Below are 18,228 nucleotides of genomic sequence, written 5' to 3'. Positions count from 1 at the left end.
AAGCTGTACAGTTTGCCGGGTCATTGTGACAACATGTCAAGAAATGTTTCGTTCATGTTCTGCTCCTCAAATGGAAAGATTAAAGTGCTTTACCGCTCCCTGCTCCATTTATTTCCCTGTCTCTGTTGTGTTTGCACCAGCCAGAGGTTATTTTGTGTGTGGGTGTCAGTGTTTATCCAGGGTTCATTGTAAGGAAGCCAAAAAACTTTAATGCTCTGTTTCTTTGAGAAAAACCTATGTCCAACAGTATCATACTTTGCTAAGCAGTTACACACCCTTGTATTCCTAAGACCCTGAAGGACCCTACCCTTGTATTTTCTCAGACCCTGAAGGACCCCACCCTTGTATTTTCTCAGACGCTGAAGGACCCCACCCTTGTATTTTCTCAGACGCTGAAGGACCCCACCCTTGCAGCGAGAAAAGATTTCCAGAGGGAAGCGGAACTATTGACCAACCTGCAGCACGAGCACATTGTCAAGTTCTACGGCGTGTGTGTTGATGGAGACCCCCTCATCATGGTCTTTGAGTACATGAAGCACGGGGACCTCAACAAGTTTCTCAGGTAAACTGTGTCAACTGAATGCACAAGACGTGCTCAGCTCTCAACTAAGTTCTGTAAATGAGTCTTTGGGTGATGTAGCCCATGAGTATTACAAGCTGAAAACTGAGGAATACTTTTCTAATGTGTGTTGGGGGAATTTGGAAAGTTTACTCAGCTGAATACAGTAGAGATGTGTGGGATAAGCAAGATGTGCTCAACTCTTAATAAATTCTGTCTTTGGGTGCTGTAGCCAAGGATTACAAGCTGTCAATGGAGAAACATCATTTTTTATCATGTGTGTAGTTGGATTTGCTAAGTTTACTCAGCTGAATAAAGCAGAGAAATGTGTGAGATAAGCAAGATGTGCTAAACTCTAACTTTAAAACATTTGTCTTTTGGTGTAACACAACCTAGACCCATGTTTTTGGGATTGTAACACAACATCTCCCACTGTTTACCAATATCAGGATGTCTATAGACTAAACAATGAATGGCAGGTTGACTGCACCCCAGTAGTGATGTACTGATCCACTGTACACATAATGATCAGCAGTATTAGAGGTGGTCATACAATAAACCCTTTGGCCAGAAATGTAATAGATGTGATCATTTCCAGAGATAAAATAAGTTATTGTCCATTTCCTAATTTCTACATTCAAGTAAACAACCCTGAGGTCTTACCGCAAGCATCAGGCTGTAATTCATAGATTGCTTCCCCTCAGAGAAATGTTGTAGCGTACAAGAAACAGGAGGGAAAATACAATGTTTATGTTTTCCACTAGACCTGTCACCCAGTGCCAGCAGCAGCGACTTCCTATTCGCCACACTGTACATTAAGTAGCGATGACCTGTTAAGTGTAAAACCACAAAACACTGTGTAACGGCAGACTGCTGACTGAGCCTCCACAGACTGGGGAAACTGTGACTCAGATTGCAAATGAGATGGCTGATCTCCCTTTATGGTTGGATATTGTTAAACCTCTGGATCCTCTATTGGATCCTCTGCAGTGGCAGGGAACATTGGTGCTCAATAGCAGAGACAGATCAGGCAGACTTCGGCTTGCTGGTGGCTTTACACATGCAAATGTCATGACTAATAGCATTTCCGTTAATGTTTCTCTGAATTAATTCAGAAGCTCCTGTTGGTTTTGCACCCAGTGGCCCTGTACATTAATGACATTGTCAATGTTCCTGTCTCAATTAAAGGTTGACTGTAAAATGCATCTAATGTCCAATCCATTACAACTGAATAACATACTACTGTCGCATACTATTCACAGCTATAATAATAATCCATTTCAAAATGCAATATGAAGTTAGTTATGGTGATTCTGTCTTGAGACAAGTTCACTAAGTCTGAGCTCAAGTCCTTTTTGGTTTGATGACTTCCTGCCTGCCTGCCTCCCTCCCTCCCTCCCTCCCGTTTCAATCCACAGAGCCCATGGGCCCGACGCCATGATCCTGGTTGACGGACAGCCGCTGCAGACCAATGGGGAGCTGGGCCTGTCTCAGATGCTGCACATTGCCACTCAGATCGCCGCGGGGATGATGTACCTGGCCTCCCAGCACTTTGTGCACCGTGATTTAGCCACTCGGAACTGCCTGGTGGGCAACGGCCTGCTGGTGAAGATTGGTGACTTTGGAATGTCCAGGGACATCTACAGCACAGACTACTACAGGGTAAGCACCTTCTTATGTTTTATAGATAACAAATGATTCCATGTAGTAAATGTATTTGCATGTTTGTTAAATCAAGCTATACTGTACATTCATAATCAACTCAATCATGTATTTTTGGTCACCGTCCAGTGTTTTTAGAGAACAGGTGGTGTTTTGACACAGTGGCTGTGGACGGTGACCCTGCATTCACCTGCCTCATGATGATGTGTTTGTTGACCTTTACTGATACCTGCCCTGCCCTGAACTCTTTACCTTTACTAATGCACAAATGTACAAGGAGAAGTGATGCATGCTCAATATGTCCGTTTGTGAAGATGTGCCACGTCTAGGGCAGAGCCACTCTTGCTCTATTTTGTTTGTAGCAAAATAGTATTTCTTTGACTTCTTCCCGATGACCAGAATATAGAGCTCTTAGCCGAGATGAGAATGGAGTTGCTGAAGCTGTCCTGGCATTACAAAGGGATTATTACTGTGGCACAGGGGATTTTCACTAGATACAGACTGTAATTGCCATTGTGAAAAAGAAGTTACATTTGCAGTAAATGTCAAATAGTCCATTGAGTCTCATCCTACTTAATGTGTTCTGCAGGCTACTGTTCCTTAATGGTACCTTCGCAATAAGCAGCTCAGTAAAATGGGTGGCAGGTAGCCTACTGGTTAGAGCGTTGGGCCAGTAACTGAAATGTCGCTAGTTGGAATCCCCGAGCCGACAGGGTGAAAAATCTGTGGATGTGCCCTTGAGCAAGGCACTTAACTCTAATTGCTGGCCGTGACCCCACTCTCAGAGGGTGTATCAGGGGAAGTTGGGACATACAAAAAAACACATTTATATTTCACACAGAAATTCTGTTTTTTGCACGTCCCACCTCCCCCTGAGACACCCTCAGAGAGTGGGGTCATGTGGCTTTTCTCCTTTTAGATACTAAGGTAAGGTATAGAAAGAAAAGCCAGTGAGAGACGGAATCACCACCAGACTACTACCAGGACTGCTGGACTGCCTGCCCCCTGTTGGTCTGGCAGCGTCTTTGGGACTTTGCCATTTTGGACCTGGGCATCTCTGCCAGACCAGGCCTGCTGTATGGTCCACTGACAGAGCAGAGAGATTAGGAGGTCGTAACTGCATTGGACACATTCCCTGTTGTTGAGTGATTATAAATTGGGGCAGCTGCCAAGAACATATCTCCCTGACACTGCTGACATATTGACGTCCGCTCCTCTCCTTCAGGAAAACCAAGAAAACTGCCCTCAAGGGATATGACACAGTAAGCAAGAGCACAGTCTGAGCTGGGTTTTTCACAGGCAGCATATCAGACAGCCCCATCTGTATAATGAAAATGATGCCCGGGCTCCCCCAAACCAAATTAGCTGTTGGTTCTCAGTCTGCAGGCAGGCACACAGATCTGACATGGCACTGTGTTTGTGAGCTGAGAAGTATGACATGGCTTCATAGACCCTGTTGGAAATGATACAACAAATAGCAAGGCTATGTGAATCTGAAAGGCAACGCGAAGGCAGGCAACCTTGACATGCACATGAATGTGCATTGAGCATGTGTCATGCAGCAGTTTGAGAGGCAGCGGACAATGTTAGCATGACATCACGTCATAGAGAAATGCATTTTCATTCAGATCACTGTTTAACTAACTATGCTGGGTGTATAATTCCTTTACACTTCCTCAACAGCCACTGTTGGTAAACTGCAATGTTAATCCAACAGTCCAATGCCATTGTCCCAAATGAGGAAAGCTTCATTATTATGATTCATCTGCTCTTTAGAACGTAATGACATACAGTCAGGTCCATAATTATTGTCACCCTTGATAAAGATGAGCAAAAAATACCGTACAAAATAGCATTAAAGATCCACCACCATATTTGACTGTAGGTTTGAGGTACTTTTCTGCATACGCTTCTGTTTTTCGACGCCAAACCCACCACTGGTGTGTCTGGCCAAAGAGCTCTATTTTCATGTCATCCCCTATAACGCCGCCTGGAATTTGATAAACGGTATTGGCACTTGGATTGGAACCGGTGCTATGGTCGGGCGACATGAAAATAGAGCTCTTTGGCCACACACACCAGTGGTGGGTTTGGCGTCGAAAAACAGAAGCGTATGCAGAAAAGTACCTCAAACTTACAGTAAAATATGGTGGTGGATCATTGATGTTATGGGACTATTTTGCTTCCACTGGCTCTGTGGTCCTAGTTAAAGGTCAACGCTATCATGAACTTCACCAAGTTCCAGGACGTTTTAGCCAAAACCTGTTTGCCTATACCGGGAGGATGACACTTGGCGGCAAGTGGATATTCCAGCAAGACCCCAAACACACATCAAAATCCACGAAGAAATGCTTAATTGACCACAAAATAAACATTTTGCAATGGCCATCTCAGTCTCCGAACTATAAGCGCAGACGAAGGATATCAAGGATCTGGAAAGATTCTGTATGGATGAATGGTCTATGATCCCTCCCAACGTGTTCTCCAACTCATAAAACATTTTAGATATAGGCTCAGTGTCATTATCCTCGCACGGGTAGGGTGTTGGAGTTCTGAAAACAGGGGTGCCAATATTTTTTTTTTACCCCTATCTGATAATTTTATTATTAGCTGTTAAACAAGATCTCATTCTCTGAGCAAATTTATTAGTATATAATAATACAATTGTCTTTTTGTTTTGCATGCAATATGTGTATAATTAGAGTATTTTTTTGCTCATCGTTATCAGTGGTGCCAATAATTATGGACCAGACTGTACATGGAGGGACAGTATTGAAAATGTATATGACGGTTGCTTCAATCAATGTATATGTTATCGTCAGTCTGAGTACACAAATTACCTATACTTTAATTTCTCTCTATATGCTAATTGTGCTATGCTTTTAAATTGTGTTGGTGTTTTTGTCATCACCCTGACAGTTTTAATTCCGCTACAAGGGAAGGCCACACTCTGATTGATATGCTTCCACGGTCCGCCGTTCAACCCCAGACTGAATTCAGGGTGGTGCTTGCCAGGGAGAAGCCATTAAGATTGATTGAAATTCAATCAATTAATGTAATCTCCCAACACACAGACACACAAACACATAAACAAGTTAACAAATACATGACTCCGAAAACCAGATCTAGTCTTCCAAGACAGACAGAGCTACCATAACAAACACAAATCTGTCTTGCAGATACAGGTAACTGCCAAAATAAAGGAAACACCTACATAAAGTGTCTTAATAGGGTGTTAGGCCCCCACAGGTCAGAACAGATTCAATGCACCTTGCCATAGAACCTACAAGTGTCTGGAACTCTATTGGAGGGATGCAACATCATTCTTCTACGAGAAATTCCATAATTTGGTGGGTTTGTTAATGGTGGTGGAAAACGCTGTCTCATGCGCTGCCCCAGAATCTCCCATAAGTGTTCAATTTAGTTGAGATCTTGTGACTGAGACGGTCATGGCATATGGTTTACATTGTTTTTCTTTTCATGCTCATCAAACCATTCAGTGACCACTCGGACGGGGGCGTTGGCATCCTATGGGGGCATAGCCACTGTAGCCAAATAATGGCCTGCCCAGCATTTTATGCCTGACCCTAACAATGATGGGATGTTAATTGCCTAATTAACTCAGGAAGCACACCTGTGTAGAAGCACCTGCTTTCAATATACTTTGTATCCCTCATTTACTCAGGTGTTTCCATTATTTTGGCAGTCACCTGTACAACCTTTGAATCTTGCAAATATCATAGAACTGTGGTAAGTCTTCAAAACGGTATATGTGAATTTGTATCATCTTCCTGTTCTACTGTTTTGGACACCAGCCTGCATTCTAGGGTGTGGTGTACCATGTAGTGCCAACAACATTGGTCTAGTGAAGAACAATCTGTTCACATGAAGTCAATAGTCAGGGGTTCAGCAGAATGGAAAGAGTGTCAGGTCATTGCAGCAGGGATACCAATTCACTTCTGAGTCCCTTGCAAATGGTACTGTACTAGGAGAAGTCATAGGGACTTCCCATGACATTCTGCCCTGTTCCCTGTCAAGTATTGATAATGAGGTAGGGCTGGGATTGAATCAGGAGATGGTATAGTAGGGTAGAGCTATGACAAAGGTGAGGATTCGAGGTAAGAACATTTAAGTTGATTTTACAGTGGATATTAGGGTTGTAGTGTGGATTGCATGATAGACAAATAGCCCTTTCCCTAATGTGCCAAAAATGCATTAAAACTGTTATACCCTTCTCTGCACAGTACACACACATTTGAAATCTGCATCTGCCTTATTTACAATAAGCTATATGGGTTATTTATATGATTGAACACATGAAAACATTTTATTTTTGAAACATCCTGCCCTTTTTTTCTCTTTTCAGCTTTGGAAGAAGATCACTAGAGTGTGGTAGTCGTTAGGGTTACATATTCACACAGGCTTTATGGGACCTGGTCCGGCAGACATTTTACCATGATCTCATTAATAAACCGTCATAAATCTTTAAAAAGGAGAGCAGGCGGACGAGGAGGAGGAGGAGGAGGAGGAGGGGGAGAAGGAACGGGTGAGTATGTTGAAGATGTTGTAAAACGGAACAACTTATTATAATGTTCAGCGGGCCAAATTGAACAAAGAAAACCAACAATACATAATCACCAGAACAGGAACGGATGCTATAATACACTGTTATTATAGATGGAGAACATAGTAGACCGATCCTTTGTAGCTACAGTATAATTCATGTGGGAATGTAATGTAATGTTAACTTCTTTTGTATTCACATGCTCCGTCAATACCTTGACCCATAGTGAGCTAAGTGCTAATGAGCTCTGTAATTAATATGCAGCTACCACTTAAGAGTTGAAAGTAACAATAATCAGACATCCACCATTGAAACGTCACTCTTGTTCAACTCTTCCACAGATATGATTAACACAGTGCAATTTACATGAATAGGAAACCGATTTTGAAACGATCCTGTTGAGTTAAAGAGGAGGGCGCAGTTGATTAGTACCTCATTGTTTTACTCTTATAATATCTGGCAGTCAGACAGACAGTGGGAAGGGAATGCTGAGGGGAAGACTTCATTTATGTTGCTGCATGGCTTGAAGCTGTCAAACTTCTTTAATGGATCCTTTTTCCTTCCCTCTCTTGGCTCCATCTTCTCTTCCTCCTCCCAGCTGAGCCTCATTGACTCTTCTTCATCTTCTGTGTTTACAGGGCTGTGTAGGTTTCCCTTCTTCTCAAATATTTTATAAGAAAAATACACGTTTAAAAAAACTTTTAAAAAACTAGAAAAGACCATCTAGAAGTAATCGAAGTGTGTCTGCTGCATGCCTTTCGGTGAATATGTCATTAAAAAAAGTATTCTTTACAGTTTCTTTCACATGTACAGTAGTTTTCTTTTTTTTCTTTTTCAGTTGTGATTTAACCTTCAAATCCCTTTGAGCCGTTAGTCCAGGTCTATAACGCTGTGTGCTGACATCTGTTGTTCTCTCTCTCTCTCTCGCTCTCTCTCTCGCTTCCAGGTGGGGGGCCACACCATGCTGCCCATCCGTTGGATGCCCCCTGAGAGCATCATGTACAGGAAGTTCACTACAGAGAGCGACGTGTGGAGCTTTGGTGTGATCCTCTGGGAGATCTTCACCTACGGGAAGCAGCCATGGTTTCAACTGGCCAACAATGAGGTACTGTAGCTTACTTTCAAGCTCTTAACCAACAGTGCAGTTCAAGAAAGAGTTAAGAAAATATTTACCAATTAAACTAAAGTAAAAAATAATGAAAAGTAACACAATCAAATAACAATAACGAGGCTATATACAGGGGGTACCGGTATGCAGTATGCCTGTATTTTGGGTTTAGGAATGTAAATCCAATATGAAGGCTGTTGACAGACCTCATGGGCCAAATGTAGAGATATTTCCTGTTCCGTTGGCCAAGCACACCCATCTTCGTATACTGCCATTTTTTCTGCAATACAGTGATGATAATAAGCAACATAACCACACAATGCAGTAACCTGCATTCAACAGTTGTTGCCTTGGCCAAGACTACCATCCAGTACAGTCTTACTAATCCCTAGAATGGTGCAGTGTGAGATAGGTTAATTGGCCTATTCTTAGAGTGGCCTTTGGGCTCAATATTGGACCAGAAGAGAAATCAATTAAGACGTAAATCAGGGATGGGTAACTGGCATCCCACAGCTCCCCTTTTGAAGGCCCTCGGATCAATCCCCACCTCAACTTACTGTTGCGAGTTAGAATAGTAGAATACACATGGTGCAATTTTGAAATTTGGTTGTGCATCAGCAGTTTTTCTCTTGTTATGCCAGTCACTAGGCAGGATTCCATTGACCCAAGTTTATTCGACAAAAGCAATGTGATAAAAATAAATAATAATAATTGCGACATGTGAAATGGAAACGGCAGCAATAGGAGGCATTGTGCCAAGATGGACAACATTTTTATCTGTTCGTCATGGGTGGATTTTTATTTTTAACTTTCTTTATTGCGACAAATGATGATGGAAACTGTTTTTCAAATAAATGCTGATTGCCGAATACTTTTGAACATACACGGGACACGTGATGTTATCATATCATATAAGATCTACTCCACATTTCATTCTAAATGCCTACTGCTTGCAAAAAAAAATTGTAATTTTTTTTTAATAACGTTTCTTTGCAGAACAACGATTGTGCTGACTTTCAAGAATGCCTGAATTGCGTCACTTTTTTTTCCTGGTTGGCTGACAAGATTCGCCCTTCCAATTATTTCAGATCTACAGGAGTGTAAATTTCACCATGGCGACCGTAGACCGTGGCGATACGTTGATCGGCACATGAGAATTATGAGAATACAGAAAATATTAGTCAATTATTGCATTTTATTCACGCTGGCTTTCGTGGGGCATCTGAAACATAAAATAGATAGGTGGGAGGGATACAGGCTGTCAACAATTTATTCAAATGCGCATTTTGCCTAAATGGTTAATGGAAACACGTCAACCAAGATTTTTTTATTTGCAACTAGGTTTTTACAAAACATTTTTATTTTTAGATGTGATGTCATTATATCCAGCAGGTTTTTATCGACACAAGATGGTTAAATGGAAACACCCTTGCAGGCAATTGACACATCTATTTTCTATGCAAACTTTCTACATGTCGACAAAAAAACACTGGACAAGTTAATGGAAACATAATTACTGATAGTCACTCCATTAGCCCATGTCAGCAAAACATTTTTAGATTAGTAAATTAGTCTAGTAAATTAGTCTAGTGGCCAGCTATCTGAATTTAGTAATCGTGGTCGCCATTGATTTTGTTAGTCAGTCTCACTCAGATATCATATTAAAAACTGCAGACATTTTTTTCCACTCCATGGCAAAATGAGTAGAATTGCATGAAATGAGTTACAAAATTGCAAAATCTTCTCTCCGCCCCATGGCAACATATGTAGTATTGCTGCAATCTTGCTTTAAAACTGCAACGTTTTCTCTACGCCCCATGGCGAAATTAACTGGATGTCTGTCTACTGTCAAGAGTGAGGCCTTTAAAATGTGTTTATGGATGTGGGTGGGTACGCAGACCCGCAAGCAACTGCGGCCCCTCGTGATGAGTTCAGATTAAAGTTGCCTATCCCTGACTTAAGCAAAGATGACAAGAGAGCAGCACCTACATTATACTAGTGTGAGCTGAGCGTGTTGAAATCAAATCATTCCCAGTCTCAACTCCCACTTACACACAAACACACACATGCCTTTCAGACACCATAAATCACACTAAAAAGATAAAGGGTAATAAGAGGTGAGCAGCCATTTTGTTGCAGGTCCTCTATATACAGTACATGACAGTAATGATAATGTGTAGTCATGTGCCACTGATCTTCCTCTCAAGCAGAAAGACATCACACTGTAGACATTGACAGAAGCACTATACTAATTTACTGTTCTGCAGCGACTTTGGTGAAATAGTGGGTTGCAATAATACACAGTGCAGACCACCAAACCTAAAAATGCATGATAATTAAAATGTCAGAACAACACTGCTTGGGGTTCTAGCCAAACATCAGCATGTACAGTTTGACAGGGACATTGTTTATCAAATTAATATATTTACGGCAGCTTTCAGCTTTTCTAACTTGTCTTATTACATTGAGAGCTGAAAAGCAGCATTATAAATCAATGCTGAGGCCAGCCATAGGTAGAGAAACAACAAGGTCTCCCACGCCAGAAGTCTTTTATAAATATGAATTATGTGGAGGTGCTGTGAATGTAAATGTAACAAGGCTGGGCTGCAGTCTGGGGGGCTGAGGTGACTCACTGACTGAACGCCTGTGGAAAGAGCTCTTCGCCTTCGGGCTACAGTTGTGCAGACAGCATATCACGCTGATGACAACACAGCCTCTCACTGTTCCTAAAATAGACACCGACTGCACAACAAAGCTATCCAACTCAATTGTAATTGTTTAACCCTAGATTTAAGTAGTCTTATTTTTTGCTAAACAGGTTTCTGTATAATATGTAGCAATAAACACACCTGCTATCTAATCACAATGAGCAGCAGAGCAAAATAACATGACAGCATAAACAACATAACATAAAACTCAAGTGTGCCTAACTAGCATTGTAATCCCGTTATCATCCCTGACCTGTTTGACACAGTACAGAGTGGATTCATTGGTAATTATTGCTCATGACAGGTTATTTTGTCTTTGACTGTGGATGTGATCCTGAAGCTATTCTCATACCCATTCAACAGAAAACACCAGATCAATAGGTTATCAATAATGTCAGGTTTTTGTTTCATTTTGACCATTCCATTCTCAGCTGGGGGGCAGGAGCAGTCCACTTCAGTGCATTAGTGCGCAAAAACTATGCCTCTCTCTCAATATTGACCACCATTAATTGGATATTTCATTGATGTAAAATAAAATCGTACTATACCTGACAAGTACGGTATGTGTGGTTTAGGTCATTTTCCATCCATTTTGATTGTGCCCACCCTCGACTAACCCATTGGTTTCCTGCGTGTGGGCACAGCTGCAAGGAACGACCCCCACCCCCCCCCCTCGAGAGCATGCCATCTTCATGCTTGTGCAACACTTTTGATATTCTGGATTTCCCCTGATTGTCTATTGTCTATGCGATTAAAATGTGGGTCAAAAGGGGAATACAAGTATTGTCAGAGTTTTTTGTTTAGGCTATGACATTGTAGTATAATTAATATGCAATGTTTTAGCTTCAACATGATGGGTAATCTGTTGTGTTGGATAGCAGATGTAACAGATATACCAGCCACCCCACCGCTCTCTTTATTAAAGCTGTGATAAAGCTGGCGTGCACACCATACACCGCTTCCGAGTATATTCTTCGCTAATGTTCAGTGTCTGGATAATAAAGTAGATGAGCTCAGGGTGAGGATCTCCTTCTAGAGAGACATCAGGGATTGTAACATACTCTGTTTCATGGAAATATGCCTCTTGGGATATACTGTCCCCGTCCATACAGCCAGCTGGGTTCTCAGTACATCGTGCAGACAGGAATAAAGAACTCTCCGGGAAGAAGAAAGGCTGGGCTGTATGTTTCATGACTAAATACTCATGGTGTGATTAACTCAAGTCCTTTTGTTCACCCGACTTAGAACACCTCACAATCAAATTCTGACGGTATTACATAATAAGAGAATGCTCTGCGGTTATAGTCACAGCTGTGTATATTCGCCTTCAAGCCGATACCACGATGGCCCTTTATGCAAACTGGAAACCACAAATCTTGAGGCCGTATTTATTGTAGCCGGGGATTTTAACAAAGCAAATTTGAGGAAAACGCTACCGAAGTTCTACCAACACATTGACTGCAGTACTCGCTCTAGAAAAACATTGGACCACTGCTACTCAACTTTTCTAAATGCCTACAGGGCGCTCCTCCGCCCTCCCTTCGACATATCTGATAACGACTCCATTTTGCTCCTCCCTTCCTAGAGGCAGAAACTCAAACAGGAAGTACCCGTGCTAAGGTCTATTCAACACTGGTATGACAAATAGGAATCCATGCTACGAGATTGTTATGATCATGGGGACTGGGATATGTTCCGGGAAGCCTCTTAGAATAACATTGACGAATACACGGATATGTTGACTGAGTTCATCAGGAAGTGTATAGGAGATGTGGATAGATGGCAGCATTTGTGCAACACTGAAAGTGAGAACCACCGCATTTAACTATGTCAAGGTGACTGGGAATATGGCCGAATACAAACAGTGTAGTTATTCCATCAGTAAGGCAATCAAACAGGCAAAAACTCAGTACAGAGACAGTGGAGTCGCAATTCAATGGCTCAGACACGAGACGTATGTGGCAGGGTCCACAGACAATCATGGACTACAATGGGAAAATCAGCCATGTTGTGGACACCAACGGCTTGCTTCCCGACAAGCTAAACACCTTCACCCGCTTTGAGGATAGCACAGTGCCACCGATGCAGCCCGTTACCAAGGACTATGGGCTGTCCTTCTCCGTGGCTGACGTGAGTAACACATTTAAGCGTGTTAACCCTGGCAAGGCTGCCGGCCCAGACGGCATCCCTAGCCGCGTCCTCAGAACATGCGCAGACCAGCTGGCTGGAGTATTACGGACATGTTCAATCTCTCCCTATCCCAGTCTGCTGTCCCCACATGCTTCATGATGTCCACCATTGTTCCTGTACCCAAGAAAGCAAAGGTAACTGAACTAAATGACTATCCCCGTAGCAATCAATTCTGTAATCATGAAGTGCTTTGAGAGGCTAGTTAAGGATCATATCCCCTCTACCTTACCTGACACCCTAGACCCACTTCAAATTGCTTACCGCCCCAATAGATCCACAGACGATGCAATCGCCATTGCACTGCACACTGCCCTATCAAGAGGAATACCTATGTAAGAATGCTCTTTATTGACTATAGCTCAGCCTTCAACACCATAGTGCCCTCCAAGCTCATCATTAAGCTCGGGACCGACGGGCCGCCCCCAAGTGGTGAAGGTAGGAAACAATAACTCCACTTCGCTGATCCTCAACACAGGGGCCCCAGAGGATGCTGCTGGCAACCATTCCACCAGCAGTGTACAGAGGTGGGAGGAGGAGAGGAGCACAAAGAGACATCAAAAACAGCTCAGGAGACATACAACCATGCCTGCCCCTGCCAACACAGACTGCATATCTGCCAACACTGCCCCACATCCAATAAAGTTTGTGGATCTCGGATTGGACAGTCACCAAAGAATTCACCGTTAACTCAGTGGAAGTCATCATCGAATACGATGAACAACCATAAGAATTAAGTAAGTAAAAGTAGGCCTGATTACCAACAATGACAAGACAGTCTATAGGGAGGAGGTGAGGGCCCTGGGAGAGTGGTGGCAGGAAAATAACCTCTCATTCATCTTCAACAAAAACAAAAGAGCTGATCGTAGACTTCAGAAAAATACATTTGGCTTGGCCCCTAAAACCCTCACAAACTTTTACAGATGCACATTTAAGATTTTCCTGTTGGGCTGTGTCACCGCCTGGTACGGCAACTGCACCGCCCGCAACTGCTCTCCATATGGTGGTGCTGTCTGCCCAACGCAAACTACCTCCCCTCCAGGACACCTACAGCACCCGATTTGTGAAGTCGATGATCCCGCCCCGTTTCACTCCTTTCACCTTGGTTAGAGGTCCTCTTTATTAAGCCGTACGTCATCTTCATGCAATTTCGTTCCGCTACTGAACGAAGAGCATAGAGTTTCACCACAATACAAGACAAGATGAAGGAGCGACTAGTCTCATCAGAGGTCATATTAAAAATAAAAATGATATTTTCATTCAAGACAGGAGAAACATTTTGTTTCAAGTGATAATAAAACATCACTTATAGGAATAGGTAATTGTTTACAAATTGCTAGCAATCCCATAAAGTCATCGCAGAAAACCACATTTTCATCTTGTTCTGTGGTTTGGTAACTTTTCACAACAGAGCCTTCAACCGTGGATGTTCCCCATTGAAATGAATGACAGCCGACGCAACGGACTCCTCAGACGTAATGAATGGTGCATTAGTGGTCCTCGTCTGTCTTTCAGTCCATATTCAACTGATGGTCTTCTAATCTCCTAATGTGTAGCGTACTTACTAGCAAGCTAGTTAAATCCATCCACAAAGAACTTGATATAATCACTTATTCGACAGTGCACTCTGAAGAGGAAACAATGATACGATGTAGCCTAACAACATCACACAGAAACAGCACAGATGTGCTATAGAAACACTGGTCCTCTTATATTTTTATTCCAGCTTGCAAAAAATAAAAATAATAATAGGAGGAAAATGGCTGTCTGTTCTGCCATTGTTCTCCTTCACACAAGGGCTCTCGCTAATAGCAACTCTAGAAGGTTTGACTACACAGTACATTCTTGTGCTAGGCTGCTATACGATGGAAATTGGAAAATAATGGACCCACGATGTGGTATATATACTTAATGCATTGCTTAAATGCTGACCACAGCCCTCCTGTAAATACATTTCAATTGTGTTTCCAGCCTGCTCCATTGTAATTCTATTTCAAATTCGGCTAACAGTGCAGCTTTAGGCTTCACCTGCCCCCCAGGTGCCCAATCGAATGTCCTGCAACCTTATTGTGACATGTATAGATAACAACCTATACAGCTCATACACTCCTAATTCCCACAATACCCCAGAGGGATCACATGTAAAATGATACATGTCCCCATTTACATCAACAGGCAAGTCTGACAACACTGCATCTGTGTGTTTGTTTATGCGCACTGCATAACCTTTCACTTCTAAATATTCCTTATGACCTGGACATTGTGTCCATGTAACAGTACACACATTGTGGTGCTATAGCCTGTGGGATGGTAGTAAAGGTGATTAACCAAAACATCATTCTGCCTGTAAATGTCTCGTGGTGCTCTTGGTAAACAGTATAATACTCTAAATTGGGTTGTGACCTCATTCGCTCTCTCGCCCCCAGGTCATCGAGTGTATTACGCAAGGACGGGTTTTGGAGAGGCCACGAGTTTGTCCCAAGGAAGTGTATGACATCATGTTGGGTTGCTGGCAGAGGGAGCCCCAGCAGAGGCTGAACATCAAGGATATCCAGAAAATCCTCTATGCCTTGGGCAAAGCCACGCCTGTCTACCTGGACATCCTGGGCTAGTGTACGTTGGGGTTTGTCTATCTGTCTGTTTTTCTGTCTGTCTCTACCCAACAGATGAACAAAACCCCAGGAATAACCCAAACAACGAGCACCTTATTGCTCCACTGTCAAACACCTACAAAATGGGGATGGACTTAAGTGCCTGCTACTCCTTTCGATACACTGGATAACAGTATTTAAAAAAGCACTTTTACATTTTGTTTACCTGCATTTAAAATTGTACAGTTACTGAATACTGTATGAAGAGGACATTATTTCTTTTTTTGGTAAAAACAGCCTACTTAAAGTATCACAAAAAAAACAAAAAAAATGCTAGAAAATGACTCAATTACAAAAAGTACACAGAAAAAAAAAAGCTGAAAACCCTGGAAAAATGGTTTGCTTTTGGTATCCTGACAGCTTGACAGAAGATCAAACTCCCAGGTGATTTTCTTTTTCATTTTATAAATATATATTATATATATTTTTTATTTATTTTTATTTTCAAAGTGTGGATATCTGCCATGTTTCTTGCTAAGGGTACTGTATGTCACCTGTTGGAGATGACCTCTTGTTATTGGCAAGTCAGACAATTGGCAGGGACTTTTTGAAGAAAGCCTTACTGCACTCCGATTGGCTGGATCTATTCTCTGACTCTGGATCCGACAAGGCGATTGGCTACTGAGAGGAAACAGCTTTTCATTGAGATGTGGAACTCATAGGGAAGACAGAGCCAACAATCAACACAGTCATCTTAATTTAAAATTGAATGTATATACTGTAAATTTCTATGTCACAAAAATATGTTAACTTATTTCATTTCCTATTTAGATTATTTTAGTTTCTTGGTGTGTTGTAACGGTGAGTGAATCCTATAGATATTTTGATAATCTTTCATTTGTGTTACTATTTTCTTCACCTGGTCAGTGTTGTTTCTGTTGCTTTTAATGAATTTAATTGTCTTATCATTTGATTTGGATATTTGATTACAATGTGACCTTACGAGTCAGGATGTTAGGTTGAGACATGAACAGGAAGTAGACTGTCAGTAGCGTAATCATGATGTGAGCTTAGACAGACTGAGCAGGATGCATACAGTTACAGTATGAATTTATGATGATCTTACATAGCGCCCCCACTTCCCCTCATTCCAGCTCACTGTTGTTCTTTCAGTGTAATCTAGTCTTAGATTTGCTCTCAGCCCCACATTCTGTATCACCATGTATCTCATGTACATCTAGCCAGAGCAAAGAGCTATAGCTATGATATAGCATTATAAGCTGTCACTGGCTGTGTTCGGAAAGTGACATTTATATGGCATTGTATTATACTTCATCTTGTTTTCCAGGTTGTGGATAATGTTATTCTACTGCCTTCAGATAGTCATGACTCTGATGTTTCAATTTCTGCAGTTTATACAGGAAATGTGCTACTAGACACTATACATTCATATAATAGTAGTAACTGCCTCTCATTTTCCATTCTCTGTACACGTACATTCAAGTTAAAGCATTATTGTAATGCAGGCTTGAGAATGTTTTCTTCTCTCAATGTGCGCAAGATTTCTGCAAACGATCCTTTATCTTTCTCAGCTCTCCCAATGTTAAACAATAGCAAACATGGCAGACCACAGTGACGTGAATTATTCATTACGTATTAGTGATGGAGCACTCTGTAGCTATGGGGGCTGTTTGGAACATTACGCTGTGATGACAAACACTGGGGCTTTGGGAGAAAGTGCTCCTCTCTCACGCTCACTCTCTCTACCTCCCTCTCTATCACTCTCTCTCGCTCTCCTTCGCTCTCTCCTTCTCTCGCTCTCCTTCGCTCTCTCTCCTCTTGCTTACGCTGAGTAATGTAATCATTCAAGGTTGTGTTTAGTCTCAATAACACCCCAATGATAAATCCATAATTATTCAATGCTGAGCCAAACTGGCACCATGTTTTGCCTATCTGCATATTTTTTAACAAGGTGATATATTATTATGTGATCAATTTCATATTAACGTTTATGTACAGAATCATTTGCCTACTTCAACAAAAATGTATTTTAAAAGCTTCAATATGAATTATCTGGTCAAACTTACAAATACTGTACTTTTCTTTCAAATTAAAAGTTCCTTCACGTTAGAATGGCGAGATACTCAAAGTTTTCTCATCTTTTTTAGCAAGAAGTTGAAAAGTAGTTTTCCCATCTTCTACCTAATCACAACATAAAAAAATACTCTTCACCTTAATCTCTGAATTCACATCTACAAAGTTTCCTAGGTGCATCTGGCTTGGAAGGGAAAGTGACAGGAACATTTGTTGATCTGGTTTTCTATTTTATTCCTTGAGAGATCCAGTCATTCTCTCTGTATGAACGAGCAGGGATGGGGAGGATTGCAGAAGCTTTCAAAGACCGGTGTGTGACTCTGACATACTGTAGTTATGTATGATAAGATTCCTCTTCCTTTAATATTCCTGTCGTGTTTGAGGCCTGCTGCTTCCTGCTGTCTGCATTCAATGACTTTACAATTCACCCGGCTGTATGAGTCCTCAGCTCCCACACAAAGTCATGGAGATTTCCCCTGGTAGAGCACCACAGTACACTCCTCTCCTCCAGCCTGTGATTGTGGCTCCACTGGTAAACAATTCTGCCCTCTTCCTCTCCTAACACCTCCTCCATGGATGAGTGCACAAATTACAGACTGGTTATAATTGAAGAGAGAAAAAAGCCATTAGGGCGACTTAGGAGATTTTACACATCATATGCAGTGCACAGAGACTATTAGTGCCAGATTAGGTCCTAATTGGAAGGAAACAGACATGTCACTTCTGAGGTTGTTTCCCAAGCTAAGCTCCTATAG

General features: G+C 41.8%; 1 protein-coding gene across 4 annotated transcripts in view; it reads left to right on the top strand.

Moving 5' to 3' along the window:
- The window catches only part of ntrk3a (neurotrophic tyrosine kinase, receptor, type 3a), a 265,004-nt gene extending 247,481 nt beyond the window's left edge, over window positions 1-17,523 (top strand). The window contains exons 14-18 of one of the 4 annotated variants that reach the window (XM_042301456.1): window positions 390-562; window positions 1,978-2,221; window positions 7,424-7,429; window positions 7,732-7,890; window positions 15,215-17,523. In XM_042301456.1, the coding sequence (XP_042157390.1) occupies window positions 390-562; window positions 1,978-2,221; window positions 7,424-7,429; window positions 7,732-7,890; window positions 15,215-15,400 (768 nt within the window). In that variant the 3' untranslated portion in view covers window positions 15,401-17,523. Of the gene's footprint in view, window positions 1-356; window positions 563-1,977; window positions 2,222-7,423; window positions 7,430-7,731; window positions 7,891-15,214 lie in introns of all 4 variants that reach the window. The other 3 variants (XM_042301454.1, XM_042301457.1, XM_042301455.1) reach the window with 3 other exon arrangements.
- The last annotated feature ends 705 nt before the right edge of the window (window positions 17,524-18,228 follow it).

This window comes from Oncorhynchus tshawytscha, linkage group LG19, assembly GCF_018296145.1.
Source record: "Oncorhynchus tshawytscha isolate Ot180627B linkage group LG19, Otsh_v2.0, whole genome shotgun sequence".
Classification (NCBI taxonomy): domain Eukaryota; kingdom Metazoa; phylum Chordata; class Actinopteri; order Salmoniformes; family Salmonidae; genus Oncorhynchus; species Oncorhynchus tshawytscha.
Note: the sequence above shows the minus strand (reverse complement) of the source record. Positions and strands in the feature narration are given on the sequence as shown.